At 41.3% G+C, this 26,169-nt stretch overlaps 1 protein-coding gene across 1 annotated transcript in view; it reads right to left on the reverse strand.

The window, feature by feature from the left end:
- PIKFYVE (phosphoinositide kinase, FYVE-type zinc finger containing) overlaps nt 1-26,169 on the reverse strand; it is a 563,129-nt gene that overhangs the window by 366,212 nt on the left and 170,748 nt on the right. The window contains exons 15-16 of the mRNA XM_053713067.1: nt 15,439-15,481; nt 3,086-3,226 (exon numbers count right to left, since the gene is read on the reverse strand). Of these exons, the coding sequence (XP_053569042.1) occupies nt 3,086-3,226; nt 15,439-15,481 (184 nt within the window). The remainder of the gene's footprint in view (nt 1-3,085; nt 3,227-15,438; nt 15,482-26,169) is intronic.

Genomic DNA, 26,169 nt, shown 5'->3' on the forward strand with positions numbered 1-26,169 from the left:
TCAAACCAATATGCTGCCGCATCTTCTTAAAAATTGGGGATGGAGAAAAGGGAATACCAGATCTCTCCCATTCCCGAGTAATAATCTTTGTAGTCCGGTCTGGTACAGGAAAAATCTCCACCGTGGAAGGTACATCAAAGTATTTATTTAGCTTACTAGACTTCTTAGGATTGACTACGACCGTCATGTCAGAGTCGTCCAAGGTGGCCAAAACCTCCTTAAGTAACAAACGGAGGTGTTCTAGCTTAAACCTGAACGATACAACTTCAGCATCAGAAGAAGCAATTACACTGTCTGAGTCTGAGATTTCACCCTCAGATACCACCAAAGTATCTTCCTCCTCAGACTTCTGGGAGGGAACATTCGGAATAGCCACGACTGTGTCAGAAACCTTACTCACTGATTCTTTATATTTCTTCTTGCACTTTCCCTGCAGCATGGGAAAAGCAGACAGCGCATCAGTTACCACAGAGGATATGTGAGTAGCAATGTCTTGCTAAGTAACTCCAACTGGAGTGTGAGAGGAAGCGTAGGGCACTGCATGTGGGGACGATAATGTTTGGGACACTTGAGGAGAAAGCTGTGGCAAATCTTAAACAGGAGACCCCTGAACGGCATCTTCCTTCGATAATGATGGCTCAGAATCAAAAAGTCTATCCCTGTACTGTAAAGTTCTCTTAATACATGAGGAACAAAAAGGGATTGGTGGTTCAACATTGGAATCAAAACACAAGCTACATATCACGTTTTTCAGGGCCTCTTGATCCATCTTTACCCCCAAATTAAATAAAAATGTCCTTATTTAATTTGTAAGTAATTAAAAAAAAAAAAACATGTTACTGTCACTTTAAATTTTAAAATGAAAGTTTATATTCAAAAATGTAACCGCAGAGCAGCTGCTCACTAACAAACTCAGACAGCCTCTTCACCTCAGCACTTTTGCTGAGGTGCCTACTGGTCCTGCTGGAAATAGGAGATATAACGATTCAGACCCAGAGCTGCTCAAACAGGCTACTAGCCAACAAGATCCTTGCTAGCAGAGCCGCAACGAACCCCTCTATACCGGATCGCACAGAAGGAGAAACCGGATGTGCACAACACTATCTTGCCTCTTTTTAGAAAAACCCGCCCTCCTAATCGTGGGCGTGACTAAACTGACTCCCAGTAGCCATTATACCTCCCTGTAGCTGTCACATAATAAAGCATACAAAAACACGTACCACCAAGTCCGGAATTAAACCGGAGCTGAGCCTCTATATAACGAGTTACCTCTCACATAACAGCAGCATATCAGCAAATATGCTACTGCTCCTCAAGCCCCCAGTGCCTGCATAACTGCCCATATGAATCCCATTAAGCCTAAATAGGATTGTATTAAAATAAAGGTCCCATACAGATTTTCTGACCCAAGAAAATAAAATTAGGCACTTACCTGAATACAACACTGCCTGGCAGCAGGGCAGCTCACTTGGTTTGAGAGGCACACCTCCTCACATGGACCTGTGAAAAACAAAAAAAGACTGAATAATCCTACTCAGGCTTTCAAAACAGGGCAGCAACAACTGTTTGGGAGGCGCAGTGAGGATTATACCCCACAAGTTCCCAAATGCTTAAAAGCCACCACTGCTTTACTGAAGAGACTGACATGGACTACGGCTAAACCCCAGGAAGAAGCAGAACAAATTTGTTCTGCTTCAAAATAATAACATCTTGATTGAAGAATCTTCTTTCAGACACCTAAACTTTACCACCTCCTTGCTTTTAACGTAGGCAAAGAGAATGACTGGGGTTGGAGGGAAGTGATACTTAAAGGGACAGTCTACACCAGAATTGTTATTGTTTTAAAAGATAGATAATCCCTTTATTACCCATTCCCCAGTTTTGCATAACCAACACAGTTATAATAATATACTTTTAACCTCTGTGATTATCTTGTATCTAAGCCTCTGCAAACTGCCCCTTTATTTCAGTTCTTTTGACAGACTTGCAGTTTAGCCAATCAGTGCCTGCTCCCAGATAACTTCACATGCACGAGCATAGTGTTATCTATATGAAATACGTGAACTAACACCCTCTAGAGGTGAAAAACTGTTAAAATGCATTCTGAAAAGAGGTGGCCTTCAAGGTCTAAGAAATTAGCATATGAACCTCCTAGGTTAAGCTTTCAACTAAGAATACCAAGAGAACAAAGCAAAATTGGTGATAAAAGTAAATTGGAAAATCGTTTAAAATTACATGCTCTATATGAATCATGAAAGTTTATTTTGGCCTAGACTGTCCCTTTAACAGCTTTACTGTGGTGCTCTTTGCCTCCTCCTGCTGGCCAGGAGTGATATTCCCAATAGTAATTAGAGATGAGCCGTGGACTCACTGTGTCATTAGAAAGAAAAAAGTGAAAACTGGAAGCATGCACTAAAAGTGGAGAATGAAAGAAAGAATGTAAGCCTTCAGCCACATCCTAGCCAAGTGTATTCTAGAGGGGGGCTCTATTCTTTCAATGTATACTCTTCCCATTTCTAACATTTGATAATTTTTAACATATTCGAAGTTAAAGTGATAGTAAATCCTATAGTTTGTGAAACGCTAGGATTTACCAGTGGAACAAATAAAAGGGACTTTCAGTGATGAAGTATAAAATACATGCTGAAAGTTCTTTTATTTGTCTGAGACGTTCGCCGCTTTGAGCTCCACAGGCAGCCCACGGCAGAACGCTATTTTTCAGTGAGGTGCCGTTTCCACTTCTTAGCCAATAATCGTGCAGGCCAGCTGGCTTTATGCCGGATAGCTAGCACGCTATTGGCTAAAATCACCTCAGTGATAAAATAGCGTTCTGCCGTGGGCGGCCTGAGGAGCTCAGCGTGGCGAACGCTGCAGACAAATAAAGAAACTTTATATCATATGACTGAAAGTGATAATGATAGTGATACTGTTTCAAGTACTTGTTTTTTTTTTTTTACTCTTTATGACCACTAAAGACACATTTTATTGATCAACCAACATTTTCATGTTTCGAATGTGAAGCAAAGAAGGTATGACCCAACAAGAAATTAATTAAAGTAACTCCAGAAAATAAAATGACACTTACCGGTTTTACATTAATAACCAAAGTTATGCCATGTTCAAGTAGCATGTCCTGAGCTAACCTGGACACTGTTTTCTCCACCAGGACCAATGTGGGACGGACATCAACAATTCTCTGAACATAATTCTTCAGGAACTCCCGCTCCTGAACAGAAAATGCAAAAAAAAAAAAAAAGAAATCTAAGTAGGAATAGCCATTTGTTCAGTGATATATCATATATAATAAATCAGATGGATTATGGAGTCCTCGTATCCCATTAAAGCACATACCATAAACAGGAAATATGATAAACAGGGGCTACTGTACTTCATGCAACCTGGTTTAGTCTTATTTAACAGAAGGAAACTTGCTAACCTTCACTTTTTTATTTGTAAACATTTACCACAGCTCAAAATTAAAGGGACATACAAATGGAATAAGTGAATGCTATGATGTGTTAAAGCATTTTATTTTTGCATTATTGCTAGCATATAGCTATGTCTATGTATTTATCTGTAGCAAAGGGGTCAAAAACAAAGTCAGCTCTAATGCAAACAAGCTGAACACATCTGATGAGTGAATGTAAATGGACATATAAGCATTACCACCAATCAGCAGCTAGCGCCCAGTAGTGCATTGCTACTCCTGAGCCTACCTAGGTATGCTTTTCAACAAAGGGTACCAACAGAACAAAGTAAATGTGATAATAGAAGCAAATTAAAAAGTCTTTTAAAAATTCATGTTCTGGATCGGACGAGGTTCCGGAGGTGAAGTCTGAGCACAGGTTGCACTGTTTGCTCTCTGAGCTCCTTAACCTGCTACTGGCGGGAACTGCTGCGCCGAAGCCTGGACCATAGCATTGTCAACGGGACCTTGGTGGTGCCTACCATCGCACTAAGGGAACTACCCTGAATAACTTTGGTTCAAGTATCTGTCTCTTGTCTGAGGCTATTGCAAGCTATTCCTCTGCATATTATACTCCCCCCTCTCCCACCGGTGCTGCGTGAGAGGGGGTTTGTCTATGGGAAGAAGCAAGGCTCTGCTACAAGAGTTGTTAAAGCCGGAGGCTCCTGGAACAAGAGGATATCAGGAAAAGCAAACCCCAGAGTAACCGTCAATTCTAATTGAAACTCTCAGCCTTGACCTCCGGTTGTGGGATCACCAGGTTTGGCTACGCTGAAGGGCTACTCTCTGAGATTATACTCCGGATTCTCCGCCCACCGGTGCTGCGAGCGGAGGTCCGTGGGGTGCTAGTGAGGCTAACCTGTGTCGCTGAATTGAGCCGAACATAGCCGACAATAAAAACTGCTGTGGGGTCTCCATATCCCGTTCGAGGCTACTCCAAGACAATGGCCCTTTTTCTCCAACATAGGTGTGTCCGGTCCACGGCGTCATCCTTACTTGTGGGATATTCTCTTCCCCAACAGGAAATGGCAAAGAGCCCAGCAAAGCTGGTCACATGATCCCTCCTAGGCTCCGCCTACCCCAGTCATTCTCTTTGCCGTTGTACAGGCAACATCTCCACGGAGATGGCTTAGAGTTTTTTAGTGTTTAACTGTAGTTTTTATTATTCAATCAAGAGTTTGTTATTTTAAAATAGTGCTGGTATGTACTATTTACTCTGAAACAGAAAAGAGATGAAGATTTCTGTTTGTATGAGGAAAATGATTTTAGCAACCGTTACTAAAATCCATGGCTGTTCCACACAGGACTGTTGAGAGGAATTAACTTCAGTTGGGGGAACAGTGAGCAGTCTTTTGCTGCTTGAGGTATGACACATTCTAACAAGACGATGTAATGCTGGAAGCTGTCATTTTCCCTATGGGATCCGGTAAGCCATTTTTATTCAGACAGTAAATAAGGGCTTCACAAGGGTTTATTAAGACTGTAGACATTTTCTGGGCTAAATCGATCATATTTACACATATTTAGCCTTGAGGAATCATTTAATCTGGGTATTTTTTGTAAAATAATATCGGCAGGCACTGTTTTAGACACTTTATTCTATAGGGGCTTTCCCTAATCATAGTCAGAGCCTCATTTTCGCGCCGGTATGGCGCACTTGTTTTTGAGAACAGCATGGCATGCAGCTGCATGTGTGTGGAGCTCTGATACATAGAAAAGTCTTTCTGAAGGCATCATTTGGTATCGTATTCCCCTTTGGGCTTGGTTGGGTCTCAGCAAAGCAGATTCCAGGGACTGTAAAGGGGTTAAATATAAAAACGGCTCCGGTTCCGTTATTTTAAGGGATAAAGCTTCCAAATTTGGTGTGCAATACTTTTAAGGCTTTAAGACACTGTGGTGAAATTTTGGTGAATTTTGAACAATTCCTTCATACTTTTTCGCAATTGCAGTAATAAAGTGTGTTCAGTTTAAAATTTAAAGTGACAGTAACGGTTTTATTTTAAAACGTTTTTTGTGCTTTGTTATCAAGTTTATGCCTGTTTAACATGTCTGAACTACCAGATAGATTGTGTTCTGACTGTGGGGAAGCCAAGGTTCCTTCTCATTTAAATAGATGTGATTTATGTCATAAAAAATTTAGTAAAAATGATGCCCAAGATGATTCCTCAAGTGAGGGGAGTAAGCATGGTACTGCATCATCCCCTCCTTCGTCTACACCAGTCTTGCCCATACAGGAGGCCCCTAGTACATCTAGCGCGCCAATACTCCTTACTATGCAACAATTAACGGCTGTAATGGATAATTCTATCAAAAACATTTTAGCCAATATGCCCACTTATCAGCGAAAGCGCGACTGCTCTGTTTTAGAAAATACTGAAGAGCATGAGGACGCTGATGATATTGTTTCTGAAGGGCCCCTACACCAGTCTGAGGGGGCCAGGGAGGTTTTGTCTGAGGGAGAAATTTCAGATTCAGGAAAAATTTCTCAACAAGCTGAACCTGATGTGATTACTTTTAAATTTAAGTTGGAACATCTCCGCGCTCTACTTAAGGAGGTGTTATCCAATTTGGATGATTGTGATTATCTGGTCATTCCAGAAACACTATGTAAAATGGACAAGTTCCTAGAGGCCCCGGGGCCCCCCGAAGCTTTTCCTATATCCAAGCGGGTGGCGTACATTGTTAATAAAGAATGGGACAGGCCCGGTATACCTTTCGTACCTCCCCCCATATTTAAAAAATTGTTTCCTATAGTCGACCCCAGAAAGGACTTATGGCAGACAGTCCCCAAGGTCGAGGGGGCGGTTTCTACTCTAAACAAGCGCGCCACTATACCCATAGAAGATAGTTGTGCTTTTCAAGATCCTATGGATAAAAAATTAGAAGGTTTGCTAAAAAAGATGTTTGTTCAGCAAGGTTACCTTCTACAACCAATTGCATGCATTGTCCCTGTCACTACAGCCGCGTGTTTCTGGTTCGATGAGCTAGAAAAGGCGATTATTAGTAATTCTTCTTCTTATGAGGAGATTATGGACAGAATTCGTGCTCTTAAATTGGCCAATTCTTTCACCCTAGACGCCACCTTGCAATTGGCTAGGTTAGCGGCGAAAAATTCTGGGTTTGCTATTGTGGCGCGCAGAGCGCTTTGGTTAAAATCTTGGTCAGCGGATGCGTCTTCCAAGAACAAATTGCTTGACATTCCTTTCAAGGGGAAAACACTGTTTGGCCCTGACTTGAAAGAGATTATCTCTGATATCACTGGGGGCAAGGGCCACGCCCTTCCTCAGGATAGGTCTTTCAAGGCCAAAAATAAACCTAATTTTCGTCCCTTTCGCAGAAACGGACCAGCCCCAAGTGCCACGTCCTCTAAGCAAAAGGGTAATACTTCTCAAGCCAATCCAGCCTGGAGACCTATGCAAGGCTGGAACAAAGGAAAGCAGGCCAAGAAACCTGCCACTGCTCCCAAGACAGCATGAGATGCGGGCCCCCGATCCGGGACCGGATTTGGTGGGGGGCAGACTCTCTCTCTTCACTCAGGCTTGGGCAAGAGATGTTCTGGATCCTTGGGCGCTAGAAATAGTCTCCCAAGGTTATCTTCTGGAAGTGATTCATCCTGTTCCATTAAGAGAACGAGGGATGGGGTTCTACTCCAATCTGTTCGTAGTTCCCAAAAAAGTGGGAACGTTCAGACCAATCTTAGATCTCAAGATCCTAAACAAGTTTCTCAAGGTTCCATCGTCCAAAATGGAAACCATTCGAACAATCCTTCCATCCAGGAAGGTCAATTCTTGACCACGGTGGATTTAAAGGATGCGTATCTACATATTCCTGTCCACAAGGAACATCATCGGTTCCTAAGGTTCGCATTCCTGGACAAGCATTACCAGTTCGTGGCGCTTCCTTTCGGATTAGCCACTGCTCCAAGGATTTTCTCAAAGGTACTAGGGTCCCTGCTGGCGGTGCTAAGACCAAGGGGCATTGCTGTAGTACCTTACTTGGACGACATTCTGATTCAAGCGTCGTCCCTTCCTCAAGCAAAGGCTCACACGGACATAGTCCTGGCCTTTCTCAGATCTCACGGATGGAAAGTGAACGTGGAAAAGAGTTCTCTATCTCCGTCGACAAGAGTTCCCTTCTTGGGAACAATAATAGACTCCTTAGAAATGAGGATTTTTCTGACAGAGACCAGAAAAACAAAACTTCTAAACTCTTGTCGGATACTTCATTCCGTTCCTCTTCCTTCCATAGCGCAGTGCATGGAAGTGATAGGTTTGATGGTAGCGGCAATGGACATAGTTCCTTTTGCGCGCATTCATCTAAGACCATTACAACTGTGTATGCTCAGTCAGTGGAATGGGGACTATACAGACTTGTCTCCGAAGATACAAGTAAATCAGAGGACCAGAGACTCACTCCGTTGGTGGCTGTCCCTGGACAACCTGTCACAAGGGGTGACCTCCCGCAGACCAGAGTGGGTCATTGTCACGACCGACGCCAGTCTGATGGGCTGGGGCGCGGTCTGGGGATCCCTGAAAGCTCAGGGTCTTTGGTCTCGGGAAGAATCTCTTCTACCGATAAATATCTGGAACTGAGAGCGATATTCAATGCTCTCAAGGCTTGGCCTCAGCTAGCGAGGGCCAAGTTCATACGGTTTCAATCAGACAACATGACGACTGTTGCGTACATCAACCATCAGGGGGGAACAAGGAGTTCCCTGGTGATGGAAGAAGTGACCAGAATCATTCAATGGGCGGAGACTCGCTCCTGCCACCTGTCTGCAATCCACATCCCAGGAGTGGAAAATTGGGAAGCGGATTTTCTGAGTCGTCAGACATTGCATCCGGGGGAGTGGGAACTCCATCCGGAAATCTTTGCCCAAATCACTCAACTGTGGGGCATTCCAGACATGGATCTGATGGCCTCTCGTCAGAACTTCAAGGTTCCTTGCTACGGGTCCAGATCCAGGGATCCCAAGGCGACTCTGGTAGATGCACTAGTAGCACCTTGGACCTTCAAACTAGCCTATGTATTCCCGCCGTTTCCTCTCATCCCCAGGCTGGTAGCCAGGATCAATCAGGAGAGGGCGTCGGTGATCTTGATAGCTCCTGCGTGGCCACGCAGGACTTGGTATGCAGATCTGGTGAATATGTCATCGGCTCCACCATGGAAGCTACCTTTGAGACGAGACCTTCTTGTTCAAGGTCCGTTCGAACATCCGAATCTGGTCCCACTCCAGCTGACTGCTTGGAGATTGAACGCTTGATCTTATCAAAGCGAGGGTTCTCAGATTCTGTTATTGATACTCTTGTTCAGGCCAGAAAGCCTGTAACTAGAAAAATTTACCACAAAATTTGGAAAAAATATATCTGTTGGTGTGAATCTAAAGGATTCCCTTGGGACAAGGTTTAGATTCCTAAGAGTCTATCCTTCCTTCGAGAAGGATTGGAAAAAGGATTATCTGCAAGTTCCTTGATGGGACAGATTTCTGCCTTGTCTGTGTTACTTCACAAAAAGCTGGCAGCTGTGCCAGATGTTCAAGCCTTTGTTCAGGCTCTGGTTAGAATCAAGCCTGTTTACAAACCTTTGACTCCTCCTTGGAGTCTCAACTTAGTTCTTTCAGTTCTTCAGGGGGTTCCGTTTGAACCCTTACATTCCGTTGATATTAAGTTATTATCTTGGAAAGTTTTGTTTTTGGTTGCAATTTCTTCTGCTAGAAGAGTTTCAGAATTATCTGCTCTGCAGTGTTCTCCTCCTTATCTGGTGTTCCATGCAGATACGGTGGTTTTACGTACTAACCTGGTTTTCTTCCAAAAGTTGTTTCTAACAAAAACATTAACCAGGAGATAGTCGTGCCTTCTCTGTGTCCGAAACCAGTTTCGAAGAAGGAACGTTTGTTGCACAATTTGGATGTTGTTCGCGCTCTAAAATTCTATTTAGATGCTACAAAGGATTTTAGACAAACATCTTCCTTGTTTGTTGTTTATTCTGGTAAAAGGAGAGGTCAAAAAGCAACTTCTACCTCTCTCTCTTTTTGGATTAAAAGCATCATCAGATTGGCTTACGAGACTGCCGGACGGCAGCCTCCTGAAAGGATCACAGCTCCTTCCACTAGGGCTGTGGCTTCCACATGGGCCTTCAAGAACGAGGCTTCTGTTGATCAGATATGTAGGGCAGCGACTTGGTCTTCACTGCACACTTTTACCAAATTTTACAAGTTTGATACTTTTGCTTCTTCTGAGGCTATTTTTGGGAGAAAGGTTTTGCAAGCCGTGGTGCCTTCCTTTTAGGTGACCTGATTTGCTCCCTCCCTTCATCCGTGTCCTAAAGCTTTGGTATTGGTTCCCACAAGTAAGGATGACGCCGTGGACCGGACACACCTATGTTGGAGAAAACAGAATTTATGTTTACCTGATAAATTACTTTCTCCAACGGTGTGTCCGGTCCACGGCCCGCCCTGGTTTTTTAATCAGGTCTGATAATTTATTTTCTTTAACTACAGTCACCACGGTATCATATGGTTTCTCCTATGCAAATATTCCTCCTTAACGTCGGTCGAATGACTGGGGTAGGCGGAGCCTAGGAGGGATCATGTGACCAGCTTTGCTGGGCTCTTTGCCATTTCCTGTTGGGGAAGAGAATATCCCACAAGTAAGGATGACGCCGTGGACCGGACACACCGTTGGAGAAAGTAATTTATCAGGTAAACATAAATTCTGTTTTTTTTTCTCTCCACATAACACTCCCCCTCTCCCACCGGTGCTGCGTGAGAGGGGGATTTTTCACAGAAGAGGTGGCCGGGGCTGCTACAGGCAGACGACAACTGTAACTCGGAGGTACCCGAGTCAGAGGAGCTACAGATAATTCTGTGTACCATACAAATCTTACCCAAGGTCTTCTGCCGTGGGCCCCGATCGAGGGTGAATGAGTCTGACCGCCCTGAGTGTTTGCCTCGTGTTCTGACAGGGCCAACTGCTGCGGTGGTGAAGTGGAGAGGCGGGCTGATCAGCTGTGCGGAGCGGAGGCTGGTGAGTCCTGTTGTAGCAGCGGGTGGATAGCGAAGGAAGGCTGCTACATTGTTATATCAGAGTTTGTTGAACTTGGAGGTAATCCGGCTCCCCTGACTATTGAAGCTTTGAGCGGTGAACTGAGTAAGTGTCAGTTGTTGATATCTTTATTACACCCTATAAAGTGTTTATAGCTGTCATAAGGACATAAACAGCAGGATTCTCATATATTTCTATTATGATGGAAAATAGGGTTGATGGTAACTGCTGAAGTTTAGTTACAGCGCTGCTGTACAGAATAAGAATCTAAGTTGTTCTTTATTTTTCTCTTTTGGTTTTCTTTTTTATTTGCTGCTATTTCCTTTCTTGCTCTAAAGGTGTAACCAGACACCCTTTTGTGACTGCCAGAAAGTTACAATCTTGGGTTAAATAATTGTGTGAATTCCATAGTTTCTTATGTAAAATGGTAGGCTGTGGTGGCAATAATATGTAAAATTCACGTTGGAGATGTTGTGATATTGGTTTATATGTCTAGGGTTCTTACTGTTCAATTATTCATGAGAAATACAAACTGCAGATGCAAAGGATAAAACAAAAGCGGTTTTTTAGTTGGTAGTGTGTTCCACTGAATTTTGTAGAACCCTTTCATTTAAACCTCTCTGTAAAAAGGAGGCTAACCTAGCTAAGCATATCTGCCTTAGTAGAACACTGTCTTAATACTAAACAACAGGGTGGTACACAGTTGATTGCGGGGGTGGGAAGGGTGAAGAGAAGGGGAAACCCTGGCTTCTCCCACCTTCTTCTCCCCTTACTTTTGCTCTGATGTTGCCCCCCCCCATTCCCTTATTGTACTATCAAAGTCTTATCTTAACAGATAGATCAATTCTGGGTAACGGGGTGATTGTAGACCTTTAAATTACGCCTAGAGCATCATTAATTCAAAACTTTTCTCTTTTTGTTAAATTTCTGTTTCTTTTCTTTTTTTTAGCTGCTATGGTTGGTTAAGTGACTCCCTATTCACTCTATTTAAATTAATTGAGCCAGCGAGTAATTTATGCTCTAGGCCTTATTCACTTTGATCCCCCCCTGGGTGCAATTTTTTAACTGCCCCAGGGTTCACGCACCGGCACTCCCTTCTCCCCTTGGTTTTTTTTTTTTTTCTTTCCCCCTTGCACCATACTATTAGGTAATTGCACTTTAAGTGGTTGGGTTCTTGGGTTGTGTGGCTGAGCTATTCACCAATTCTCACGGCGTATGGATAAATTTCTTCACACTCACTCCCGGACTCCTTTGCCCGCCATGGCAGCTAAGCTAAGAGAAAGGAGTACAAAAATAACCGCAGAGTCACTTACAGATATATCATTGTCAGCTGCGAATACTTCACCTATAAATGAGGTAACTAATCTACAAGTTTTAGTGTCAAGTATTTCAGAGGCTCTAACCCCAAAATTCGATGCATTAAGAACAGAGATTAAACAAGATATTACCTTATTAATGCAAGAGATAAAGCTATTTGCGAACAGGTTAGATGAAGTGGAACAGAGAATATCAGATCTGGAAGATCTTACTACAGCCCACAGGTCTAACCTAGAAGTCAATAATGTAACTATCTCTAGAATGCAGAGTAAAATTGAAGACCTCGAAAATCGAACAAGGAGGAATAATATACGAATTATAGGGGTACCCGAGGGGGGACAATCAGAAGATTTGAGTTCTTTTATCCCAGAAGTATTAGTTCAGCTTCTCAAAATCCCTCCCACCCACCCTCAGATAGCAGTTGAGAGGATACATAGAATGGGGAAATTCCTAGCTGACAATCAAGGGAATAGTAGACCCAGACCAATAATAGCGAAGTTGCTAAATTTTCAAGATAAGGTCATAATACTCCAACATTTTTGGAAAAACCAGCCCATCACTTTTAAGGGAAATAAAATTTACATATTTCAAGACTATTCAGCTGAAACAGCTGCTAAAAGAAGGAGCCTGGCTCCAATATGCACTAAGTTTATTCAGAAGGGCTATCAGGCCCTAATTATATATCCCTCAAAATTGAAAATATTTGTTAGAGAAGTACATTTTTTTGATAACTCACAAGAGGCAGAAAAACTCTTGAGACAACTGAACACACATGTATAGTATATTTAACATTGTTTAAGTCTGTGACATAATTAGAAGCATTATGGAAATTTGGGTAGAATTTCCTCTCCTTCCCCCCCCCCTCCCTTTTTTTTTTTCTTCTTTTTTTTTTCTCTCTTTCTCTTACAGTTGAATAAGTAACTGATGGCCAGTTTTAAAGTAGTTTCATGGAATGTGGGAGGTATCTCAACTCCCATAAAAAGGAAATCAATTCTTACGCAACTGAGGCGAATATAATCAGACATAGTTTTCCTCCAGGAAACACATCTTAATCTGGAGGAAACTATGAAGCTTAAAACGGGTTGGGTAAAAGAAGTCTATGGTTCACCAGGTAATGGTAGGAAGAAAGGGGATAGGGAAAAAGCTAAATGCAGAAATCCTAGATGCTTTACCGGATCCAGAGGGGAGATTTTTGCTTTTAAAGATTAAAATAGATAAACTGATTTTTTCACTTTGTAATATATATATGCACCCAATATTATGGATTTAGAATTTTGAAATCAGTTGCAAGCCAAAATCCTTTTCTTTATGGAAGGATATTTAATTCTCGGAGGGGACTTTAATATGTCTCCACACTGTCCTTTGAACAGATTAAGGGAAAATGTGAAGCAGATAAATAGTAAAAAAAGATAACTAAATTACTGGCTAAAATCATGCAGAATTTAAATGTTAGAGATATATGGAGGGTCCAGAACCCTGATGGCAGGGAGTTTACGTGTCTGTCTAAAGCCCACAAAACTCTGTACAGCTAAGGTAAGAGCAAAAATACTGCCTATTTCTCTTTCAGACCATGGACCAATTTCTTTAGACTTTCAAATAAAACTCTCCAAACCAAAATCTTTACGGTTTCACTTTCCCTCCTTTCTTGCATCTGATTCAAAATTTAAGACTTGGCTGAGGAAAAAATTCAATGATTATATCCAATATAATCAGGAGTATCGAGATCGCCCTGTGATCTTTTGGGAAGCAGCAAAAGCGGTCTTAAGAGGTGAAATCATCGCATATAATGCAATGAATAAGAAACTAAACCTAAGAGAGAGAGAGTTAACAAACTCAGTGATAAACTCTTACAATCGACTCCTTCTGGAAAAAAATCCGGCCAATTGGGCAAAATATATTCGCGCCAAGAATGAAAGAGACACATTCGCACTTTTTAGAGAGACCCAAAAGGATTTAAAATTGCAAGCTAAACTATATAGATACGGGAATAAATCCGGTAAATTACTGGCCAAACTGGTAAAGAATGATAAAAAAACATCTTTTATTGAGAAACTTTATTGAGGTGGGAAGCTTCTTACAGAGAATGAAGAAATTTATAAGGAATTGGCCAAATATTATCAAGAGATTTATACTTTCAGAAATTCAGACAAAGCGCAGGCGGAGGACTTCTGGAGCAGAATATGTTGCCCTAGAGTATCTGAAGAATCAATAGAGATTCTCAATGCCCCAATTACTATAGAAGAAATAGAGAAAGTTATTTATGAATCTGCAATGAATAAAGCTTCAGGGCCGGATGGGCTACCTAATGAATTTTATAAGATTCTGTCCTCAGAAACTGCGCCATGTCTATGTAATTTATATAATTTTATGTATATCAAAGGCGAACCTGTGCCCAAATCTTTTTCAGCCTCATTTACAACCCTCATTCGTAAAGAGGAAAAAGACCCAGCCCAGAGAGTCATATAGACCAATAGCCCTATTAAATTCTGATTATAAGATGTTTATGTCTATCTTGGCACAAAGATTGCAGGGGATATTGGCCAATATTATAAATAAAGACCAAGCTGGATTTTTAAACTTCCGAAATTCCTCAGCAAAAATCAGAGAGGTCCTGGTTGTAACAGAGTATTTTTACAATAAGGAGATGGGGGGGAGGGGGGAGAGGGGCAAACTCCTGATTTAGCCATTGTGGCAATTGATGCGGAGAAAGCATTTGATTGGATCCAACATGATCATCTTTTGCTTTCTTTGGGTCAGTTTGAGTTCAAAGGGTGCTTTCTTAATCTCATTAAAAATGTATATAATTATCCTCACACGAAAATAATAGTTAATAATAATGTGTCTCCACAAATTATGCTGGGTAGAGGAACCCGTCAGGGATGCCCTCTCTCCCCTCTCCTTTTTACCCTTTGTATTGAACCACTGGCAATCAGGATTAGATCACAAATAGAAGGAATTGTAATAGGCAAACAAGAGATGAAAATAGCTCTATATGAGGACGACATACTTCTTTATTTATCGAATACCAAAAGTAATATACCTAAGCTCCTGCAAATTATTAATCAATTTGGGTCATTTTCTGGCTACAAAATAAATGCCACAGAATCAGAAATTCTTTGGCTTAGGAAAAATAACAATTCTTTTCTTAATAGTCCATTTAGAACAGTTAAGGAGTCATTTCAATATTTAGGGATTTTAATCCCAATTAAACCAAACGACTTGTATAACTTGAACATACTTCCAATTTTGACAAAATTCAAAAAGAAACTCAGATGCTGGGAAAATTTACCACTCTCTATTTCTGGAAGAATAGCCCTATTCAAAATGGTCCTTCTCACTAAGTTACTGTATGTGCTACAGAATACTGCATTAACACTCCTGGAAAGAGATATTCGAGCATTAAACAGCTTGCTTAGAAATTTCATCTGGCAGAAGAGGAAACCTAGGATAGCGCTGTCTAAATTAACACAGGCAAAAGTATTTGGAGGTTTTTCGCTACCCAATGTATGGCTTTATAACCTTGCTTTTCCAACACGAATCGGGGCAGACTTGATTTTCGGTAATAATTATGTATTAAATAATGTATTAGAGGAAAGTGTATGTGACCCATACCTTCCATGTGCGCTGTTGCACTGTGAGCCAAAGGGGCTGCCATCTAGAATTAAGAGATTAAAAATGATTTTTAACCCATTAAAGGCCTGGTGGAAGATAGGGAAGCTCCTCTCTATTAAGTGCAATGTTTCTAAGTATCTTCCTCTTATGGGGAATCCACTATTTCAAGCTGGGCTGGATTCATCAATTTTTAAGAAATGGCAATTACTAGGACTCGATAAGATTATACAGTTTATTGATCAGGAAAAAAAATGCATTAAGTCATTTGAAGAAATTAAGAATAATTTCAATCTCTCTAATAGAGAGTTTTTTTTGCCTATTTACAAGTAAGGCATTATGCCTTAGATCTGATGAGGGAGGGAGAGGGGCAATGGGATTTAGGTTGTTTGGAGCGGTGACTTTTGCTGGTAAAGAAAGGACTTATGTCCATTTCTCATTGTTATTATCTCCTGGGAGCCGGAAAAGGGAGACAATCTCTTGAGAAGATTGCTCAAGACTGGAACTTAATTTTGGGTCGGGAAAACATTGATCTTAAACTTTTACAAAAGTCTATCCATAAAGTGGCACAGGCTACTCTCTCAGCTACATGGAGAGGAGCACACCTTAAATTATTGCATAAATTTCACTTTACTCCTGAAAAAGGTTATAAGCTCCAAAATATGGATTTTTATAAATGCCCTAAATGTTCCTTGATTGCGGCAGACCTTTTGCATATGCTCTGGAATTGCCCTTTGATTAGACAATTCTGGCGTAAATTAGAATTTTGGAGGAATACATCACTCAAGATCTCCCCTCTGGAGCTGTCGGTAAGTTTAATTGTATTTTGTTTTTTAAGTCAGCAATAACAACAGCTAAATGAAAAAATAATAAGTGTGGTAATTCTGGCAGCTAGGTACTTGATTTTCAAAAAATGGAAAACTAGAGAAACACCCAGTGTATCAGAGATAAAAAATTACCTTAAAAAGCAATGTATACTGGAACAGCGAGACACAGATATAAATAACGAATCGGATATTAGACAATTCTTTGGTAAATGGGCACCGTTTATTAAGTCTCTCCCAAATACAGAGATTGAATACATAATATTCCCCTTCCAAAACACAGAATTGGTACTCTTAGGGATATGGTAGTTGGATCTGGCAGATGAGGAAGAATGACTGTGGAAATGAGATTGAGATTGTATTTCTTTTTTTTTTTTTCCCTCTTTCATTTGTTTCTTTTTCTCTTTTTGTTATATATTTTATATTTACCTTTTTTATCTATGGATAAAAAAAAAATGCATGTTCTGCATAAACCATGAAAGTTTAAAGAGTATGTAATTGTAAAGGGACAGTCTAGTAAAAATAAAACTTTCATGATTCAGATATGGTATGTCATTTTAAACAACTTTACAATTTACTTTAATCATCAAATTCACTTTGTTTTCTTGGTATTCTTTGTTGAAAGCTAAACATAGGTAGGCTCATATGCTAATTTCTACACCTTTTTTCACAGTTATTTAGTCAGCAAAGCACTGATTAGCCAATATGCAAGTTTGTCAAAAGAACTGAGTTAAGGGGGCAGTCTGCAGAGGCTTATCTACAAGGAAATTACAGAGGTAAAAAGTATATTACTATAACCATGTTGGTTATGCAAAACTGGGGAATGGGAAATAAAGAGGTGATCTAACTTTTTAAACAATACAAATTCTGGAGTAGACTGCCCCTTTAAGACTATCAACCCTAGACTACTCTGTTTCACCCTCCCAAAGTGGTTAAACACACAGTAGAAGTACTGCTCGGGACCCGCACTCAGCAGCAGTTTCCACATGGGAACAGTAGTGCTCTGCAGGTCCAAAGCAGTACTTCTACAGTGGGTTTAACCCCTTTGGGGTGTTAAACACAGTGTAGTGCAAGGTTGATAGTCTAAAAATGACATGCTCTAAGAAATTCTTATATGATAGGGGGCGCCCTAAGTGATAACAATATATCAAACCTAATAAGTTGTGTGGTGAACAATAAATCAATAAAATTATTACTTTAAATCAAAATTTATGCTAGATATCACACCTAAATAAAAACAGTAGGTAATGTTGCAATAATGCAAAAATACAAATAAAAAGTCTCTGAAGATTAAATATGGAAGGTGGTCTTTGGGCAGCAATCTGTAAAGAACCCGGCCTGGATCCTATAGGGATGATCTAAAAAAGAAAGAGACAGATGCGCCACATGGCCCAATATTGTTTGTTCAATACAATAATTAGATTCTAGTCGTGTTAGTATACACTCACAATTTGGATAGCACCTCAATTAGTGCAATAGGAGCAGTCTGGGATCAAACACAGTCACCCAGCAGACCGACCTCTAGGGTAGATGGAGTTAATCTGTAGTGGAGATATAAAGAGACACAGGGGTGCCTACATGGCCTAGTACAGTTTGATCCCAAGATATATTACTCTATCAAGGTAATATACTCACAATTGGTAAAGCATCTCCAGTGATGCAAATCAGGCAGGATGGGGTCAATATAGTCACCCAACAGACTATGACAGGGTTCCCTCAGGAAGCAAACAGCAAACGGTCCCAATGAAGGCCAAGGTATGGTCCAAATAATGCACAAGAGCAAGTGTTTTATAATAAAAGATATATTTACTATATAAAAACAAGTAAAAACAAGCGACGCGTTTCTCAGCACACAGGCTGTTTCCTCAGGCTTATATCATATATGATATAAGCCTGAGGAAACAGCCTGTGTGCTGAGAAACGCGTCGCTTGTTTTTACTTGTTTTTATATAGTAAATATATCTTTTATTATAAAACACTTGCTCTTGTGCATTATTTGGACCATACCTTGGCCTTCATTGGGACCGTTTGCTGTTTGCTTCCTGAGGGAACCCTGTCATAGTCTGTTGGGTGACTGTATTGACCCCATCCTGCCTGATTTGCATCACTGGAGATGCTTTACCAATTGTGAGTATATTACCTTGATAGAGTAATATATCTTGGGATCAAACTGTACTAGGCCATGTAGGCACCCCTGTGTCTCTTTATATCTCCACTACAGATTAACTCCATCTACCCTAGAGGTCGGTCTGCTGGGTGACTGTGTTTGATCCCAGACTGCTCCTATTGCACTAATTGAGGTGCTATCCAAATTGTGAGTGTATACTAACACGACTAGAATCTAATTATTGTATTGAACAAACAATATTGGGCCATGTGGCGCATCTGTCTCTTTCTTTTTTAGATCATGCTCTAAGAAATTGGAGCATGTAAAAAAATATATTACTATGGCCTTTTAATTTTTACTTTTGTGTCCCTTTAACTTGTATAAGAAATCAGTGTATCCATTTGGATGCTGCAACAATTGTACAGCAGCACTCAATGCAAAATGTATTTAAAGGGACACTGAACCCCAAAAAAATATTTTGTGATTCAGATAGAGCATGCAATATTAAGCAACTTTCTAATTTACTCCTATTATCAAATGTTCTTCATTCTCTTGGTATGTTTATTTGTAAAGTAAGAATGTAAGTTTAGATGCCGGCCCATTTTTGGTGAACAACCTGGGTTGTCCTTGCTGATTGGGCAGCACCATTAAACAAGTGCTGTCCATGGTACTGAACCAAAAATTAGCTGGCTCCTTAGCTAGAATTGCCTTATTTTCAAATAAAGATATCAAGAGAACAAAGAAAAATTGATAATAGAAGTAAATTAGAAAGCTGCTAAAAATTACATGCGCTATCTGAATCATGAAAGAAAAAAAATTGGGTTCAGTGTCCCTTTAAGGATTCATTAATCATATAAAGTTACTGCATCCCTATTGACTGATATAACTACTGCAAAAACAGAATTTATGCTTACCTGATAAATTGCTTTCTCCAACGGTGTGTCCGGTCCACGGCGTCATCCATTACTTGTGGGATATTCTCCTCCCCCACAGGGAAAGGCAAGGAGAGCACACAGCAAGAGCTGTCCATATAGTCCCTCCCAGGCTCCGCCCCCCCCAGTCATTCGACCGACGGTTAGGAGAAAAAAAGGAGAAACTATAGGGTGCCGTGGTGACTGTAGTGCATAGAGAAAGACATTTTTCAAACCTGATTAAAAAACCAGGGCGGGCCGTGGACCGGACACACCGTTGGAGAAAGCAATTTATCAGGTAAGCATAAATTCTGTTTTCTCCAACATTGGTGTGTCCGGCCCACGGCGTCATCCATTACTTGTGGGAACCAATACCAAAGCTTTAGGACACGGATGAAGGGAGGGAGCAAATCAGGTTACCTAAACAGAAGGCACCACGGCTTGCAAAACCTTTCTCCCAAAAATAGCCTCCGAAGAAGCAAGAGTATCAAATTTGTAGAATTTGGCAAAAGTGTGCAGAGACGACCAAGTCGCTGCCTTACATATCTGATCAACAGAAGCCTCGTTCTTGAAGGCCCATGTGGAAGCCACAGCCCTAGTAGAGTGAGCTGTGATTCGTTCAGGAGGCTGCCGTCCGGCAGTCTCATAAGCCAATCGGATAATGCTTTTCAGCCAGAAAGAAAGAGAGGTAGCAGCAGCTTTTTGTCCTCTCCTCTTACCAGAATAAACGACAAACAAAGAAGAAGTTTGTCTGAAATCCTTTGTTGCTTCTAAATAGAACTTTAAAGCACGGACTACATCTAAATTGTGTAACAAACTTTCCTTCTTTGAAACTGGATTCGGACACAAAGAAGGGACAACTATTTCCTGGTTAATATTCTTGTTGGAAACAACTTTTGGAAGAAAACCAGGCTTGGTACGCAAAACAACCTTATCTGAATGGAACACCAGATAGGGTGGATCACACTGCAAAGCAGATAGTTCATAAACTCTTCTAGCAGAAGAAATAGCAACCAAAAACAGAACTTTCCAAGATAGTAACTTGATATCTATGGAATGTAAGGGTTCAAATGGAACCCCTTGAAGAACTGAAAAAACTAAATTTAGACTCCAGGGAGGAGTCAAAGGTCTGTAAACAGGCTTGATTCTGACCAAAGCCTGTACAAAAGCTTGTACATCTGGCACAGCTGCCAGTTGTTTGTGTAACAAGACAGATAAAGCAGAAATCTGTCCTTTTAGAGAACTCGCTGACAATCCCTTATCCAAACCTTCTTGGAGAAAGGAGAGGATCCTGGGAATTTTAATCCATGAGAATCCCTTGGATTCACACCAACAGATACATCTTTTCCATATTTTATGGTAAATCCTTCTAGTCACAGGTTTTCTGGCTTGGACCAGAGTATCTATCACTGAATCTGAAAACCCGCGCTTGGATAAAATCAAGCGTTCAATTTCCAAGCAGTCAGCTGGAGAGAAACTAGATTTGGATGTTCGAATAGACCTTGTACTAGAAGATCCTGGTGGAGCCGATGACATATTCACCAGGTCTGCATACCAAGTCCTGCATGGCCACGCAGGAGCTATCAGAATCACCGAGGCCTTCTCCTGTTTGATCCTGGCTACAAGCCTGGGAATGAGAGGGAACGGTGGAAACGCATAAGCTAGGTTGAACGACCAAGGCGTCACTAATGCATCCACTAGAGTCTCCTTGGGATCCCTGGATCTGGACCCGTAGCAAGGAACCTTGAAGTTCTGACGAGACGCCATCAGATCCATGACTGGAATGCCCCATAATTGAGTCAACTGGGCAAAAACCTCCGGGTGGAGTACCCACTCCCCCGGATGGAAAGTCTGACGACTCAGATAATCCGCCTCCCAGTTGTCTACTCCTGGGATGTGAATTGCAGATAGATGGCAGGAGAGATCCTCCGCCCATTTGATGATCTTGGATACCTCTCTCATCGCCAAGGAACTCTTTGTTCCTCCCTGATGGTTGATGTAAGCTACAGTCGTCATGTTGTCTGACTGGAATCTTATGAATCCGGCCTTCGCTAGTTGAGGCCAAGCCCGGAAAGCATTGAATATCGCTCTCAGTTCCAGGAAGTTTATCGGGAGAAGAGACTCTTCCCGAGACCATAGACCCTGAGCTTTCAGGGAATCCCAGACCACGCCCCAGCCTAATAGACTGGCGTCGGTCGTGACAATGACCCACTCTGGTCTGCGGAAACTCATTCCCCGAGACAGGTGATCCTGTGACAACCACCAACGGAGTGAGTCTCTGGTCATCTGGTCTACTTAAATCTTTGGAGACAAGTCTGTACAGTCCCCATTCCACTGCTTGAGCATGCACAGTTGTAATGGTCTTAGATGAATTCGAGCAAAAGGAACTATGTCCATTGCTGCAACCATCAACCCTACTACTTCCATGCACTGAGCTATGGAAGGCTGCAGAATAGAGTGAAGAACTTGACAAGCGTTTAGAAGCTTTGACTTTCTGACTTTTGTCAGGAAGATCTTCATTTTTAAAGAATCTATTATCGTTCCCAAGAAGGGAACTCTTGTCGACGGAGACAGGGAACTCTTTTCTACGTTCACCTTCCACCCGTGAGATCTGAGAAAGGCTAGAACAATGTCTGTATGAGCCTTTGCTTTGGAAAGAAACGACGTTTGGATTAGAATGTCATCCAGATAAGGTGCCACTGCAATACCCCTTGGTCTTAGAACCGCTAGAAGGGACCCTAGCACCTTTGTGAAAATCCTTGGATGATCTTTGTGGATAGGAATATGTAGATACGCATCCTTTAAATCCACGGTAGTCATAAATTGACCCTCCTGGATTGAAGGTAAAATTGTTCGAATGGTTTCCATTTTGAACGATGGAACTCTGAGAAATTTGTTTAGAATTTTTAAATCCAGAATTGGTCTGAAAGTTCCCTCTTTTTTGGGAACTACAAACAGATTTGAATAAAACCCCTGACCTTGTTCCACAGTTGGAACTGGGTGTATCACTCCCATCTTTAACAGGTCTTCTACACAATGTAAGAATGCCTGTCTCTTTATTTGGTTTGAAGATAAGTGAGACATTTGGAACCTTCCCCTTGAGGGTAGTTCCTTGAACTATTTCTAGTGCCCAGGGATCTAAACATCTCTTGCCCAAGCCTGAGCAAAGAGAGAGAGTCTGCCCCCTACAAGATCCGGTCCCGGATCGGGGGCTACCCCTTCATGCTGTTTTGGTAGCAGCAGCAGGCTTCTTGGCCTGTTTACCCTTGTTCCAGCCTTGCATTGATTTCCAAGCTGGTTTAGTCTGGGAAGCATTACCCTCTAGTCTAGAGGCTGCCGAGTTGGAAGCCGGTCCGTTCCTGAAATTGCGAAAGGAACGAAAATTGGACTTATTCTTAGCCTTGAAAGGTTTATCTTGTGGGAGGGCATGGCCCTTTCCCCCAGAGATGTCTGAAATAATCTCTTTCAATTCTGGCCCAAAAAGGGTCTTACCCTTGAAATATTAAGCAATTTTGTCTTGGAAGATACATCCGCCGACCAAGACTTTAGCCAGAGCGCTCTGCGCGCCACAATTGTAAACCCTGAATTTTTCGCCGCTAACCTCGCTAACTGCAAAAGGCGTCTAAAATAAAGGAATTAGCTAACTTAAGTGCGTGAATTCTGTCCATGACTTCCTCATACGGAGTCTCCCTACTGAGCGACTTTTCCAGTTCCTCGAACCAGAACCACGCCGCTGTAGTGACAGGAATAATGCACGAAATAGGTTGAAGGAGTTAACCTTGCTGTACAAAAATCTTTTTAAGCAAACCCTCCAATTTTTTATCCATAGGATCTTTGAAAGCACAATTGTCCTCAATAGGAAAGGTCGTGCGCTTGGCTAGAGTAGAAACCGCCCCCTCGACCTTACGGACTGTTTGTCATGTGTCCTTCCTGGGGTCGACCATAGGGAACAATTTCTTAAATATAGGAGGAGGGACAAAAGGTATGCCTGGGTTCTCCCACTCCTTATACACTATGTCCGCCACCCGTTTAGGTATCGGAAAAGCATCAGGGTGCACCGGGACCTCAAGGAACTTGTCCATCTTGCACAATTTTTCTGGGATGACCAAATTGTCACAATCATCCAGAGTAGATAGCACCTCCTTAAGTAATGCGCGGAGATGCTCTAATTTAAATTTAAATGTCACAACATCAGGTTCTGCCTGCTGAGAAATTCTTCCTATCAGAAATTTCCCCATCTGACAAACCCTCCCTCACTGCCACTTCAGATTAGTGTGAGGGTATGACAGAAAAATCATCATCAGCGCCCTCCTGCTCTACAGTGTTTAAAACAGAGCAATCGCGCTTTCTCTGAAATGCTGGCATTTTGGATAAAATATTAGCTATGGAGTTATCCATTACTGCTGTCAATCGCTGCATAGTATCAAGCATTGGCGCGCTAGAAGTACTAGGGGTCGCCTGCGCGGGCATAACTGGTATAGACACAGAAGGAGATGATGTAGAACTATGTCTACTTCCTTCTAGATAGCACCTCCTTATCTGAGGAATCATCCTGGGCAACTTTACAATTTGTGACAGTACTGTCCTTACTTTGTTTGGACGCTATGGCACAATTATCACACATATTTGAAGGGGGAACCACATTGGCTACCATACATACAGAACATGATCTATCTGAAGGTACAGACATGTTAAACAGGCTTAAACTGGTTAATAAAGCACAAAAACCGTTTTAAAACAAAACCGTTACTGTCTCTTTAAATGTTAAACAGGGCACACTTTATTACTGAATATGTGAAATACTATGAAGGAATTATCCAATCTTTACCAAATTTTCACCACAGTGTCTTAATGCATTCAAAGTATTGCACCCCAATTTTCAAGCTGTTAACCCTTAAAATGTTGAAACCGGAGCCGTTTACAATTTTAACCCCCTTACAGTTCCAGCCACAGCCTTTGCTGCGACTTCACCAATCCCAGGGGGGTATATGATACCAAATGAAGCCTTCTAGGAACGTTTTTAGTGGATTCCAGACCCTCACACATGCAGCTGCATGTACTGTACTCAAAAGTAACTGCGCAATAATGGCGCGAAAATGAGGCTCTGCCTACTACAGAGAAAGGCCCTTCCTGACTGGGAAGGTGTCTTAACAAGTGCCTGGTGCTAAAAACGTTCCCCAATGTTATAAAAGTGTGAAATTCAACTTCAAACTGCATATAATACTTAAATAAAGCAATCGATTTAGCCCCTAAAAGTGTCTACCAGTTTATAGCCCATAATAAGCCCTTTATTCTGTTTGAGACTAAGAAAATGGCTTACCGATCCCCATGAGGGAAAAATGACAGCCTTCCAGCATTACACAGTCTTGTTAGAAAAATGGCTAGTCATACCTTGAGCAGAAAAGTCTGCAAACTGTTCCCCCCAACTGAAGTTCTCTCATCTCAACAGTCCTGTGTGGGAACAGCAATTGATTTTAGTTACTGCTGCTAAAATCATACACCTCTTATGAACAGAACTCTTCATCTCTTTCTGTTTCAGAGTAAATAGTACATACCAGCACTATTTTAAAATAACAAACTCTTGATAGAAGAATAAAAAACTACAACTAAACACCACAAACTCCTCACCATCCCCGAGGAGATGCTACTTGTTCAGAGCGGCAAGGAGAATGACTGGGAGGGACTATATGGACAGCTCTTGCTGTGTGCTCTCCTTGCCTTTCCCTGTGGGGGAGGAGAATATCCCACAAGTAATGGATGACGCCGTGGACCGGACACACCAATGTTGGAGAAAATACATGTTTAAACTTGGCTACTTTCCTTGAAAGCTCAGGAGTGTGTATGCCACTGGATCCCTATACACCAGCAATGTCTGCAATGTTTGTAAGAATGTTATAGGAATAAAGTGGAAATATCTTTTTTCTTATTGCACACTATCTTAAAGGGATACCAAACCCACATTGTTTTCTTCCATGATTCAAATAGAGCATACAATTTTAAGCAACTTTCTAATTCACTCCTATTATCAATTTATCTTCGTTTTCTTGCTATCTTTATTTGAAAAAGCGGGAATCTAAGCTAAGGGGACGGCCCATTTTTTATTCAGCACCATAGATAGTGCTTACTGATTTACATTTAGCCACCAATCAGCAAGCACAACCCAGGTGCTGAACCAAAAATGGGCCAGCTCCTAAACATACATTCCTGCTTTTCAAATAAAGATAGTAAGAGAACGAAGAAAAAATGATAATAGGAGTAAATTAAAAAGTTGCTTAAAATTGCTGCTCTATCTGAATCACAAACGAAAAAATTTGGGTTTAGTGTCTCATTAAAGTTTAACTTTGAATTCCTTGTCCCTCAGGTAGAGTAGGGTTAAAAGCACTCCCCATTTTACAAGTTTACGGAGCGGAAATACAGAAAGATATAGGAGTATAGTAAACTAATAAAAACATAATTTATGTAAGAACTTACCTGATAAATTCATTTCTTTCATATTAGCAAGAGTCCATGAGCTAGTGACGTATGGGATATACATTCCTACCAGGAGGGGCAAAGTTTCCCAAACCTCAAAATGCCTATAAATACACCCCTCACCACACCCACAATTCAGTTTAATGAATAGCCAAGAAGTGGGGTGATAAAAAAGTGCGAAAGCATATAAAATAAGGAATTGGAATTATTGTGCTTTATACAAAAATCATAACCACCCCAAAAAAAGGGCGGGCCTCATGGACTCTTGCTAATATGAAAGAAATGAATTTATCAGGTAAGTTCTTACATAAATTATGTTTTCTTTCATGTAATTAGCAAGAGTCCATGAGCTAGTGACGTATGGGATAATGATTACCCAAGATGTGGATCTTTCCACGCAAGAGTCACTAGAGAGGGAGGA

Source organism: Bombina bombina, chromosome 1, assembly GCF_027579735.1.
Source record: "Bombina bombina isolate aBomBom1 chromosome 1, aBomBom1.pri, whole genome shotgun sequence".
Lineage (NCBI taxonomy): Eukaryota > Metazoa > Chordata > Amphibia > Anura > Bombinatoridae > Bombina > Bombina bombina.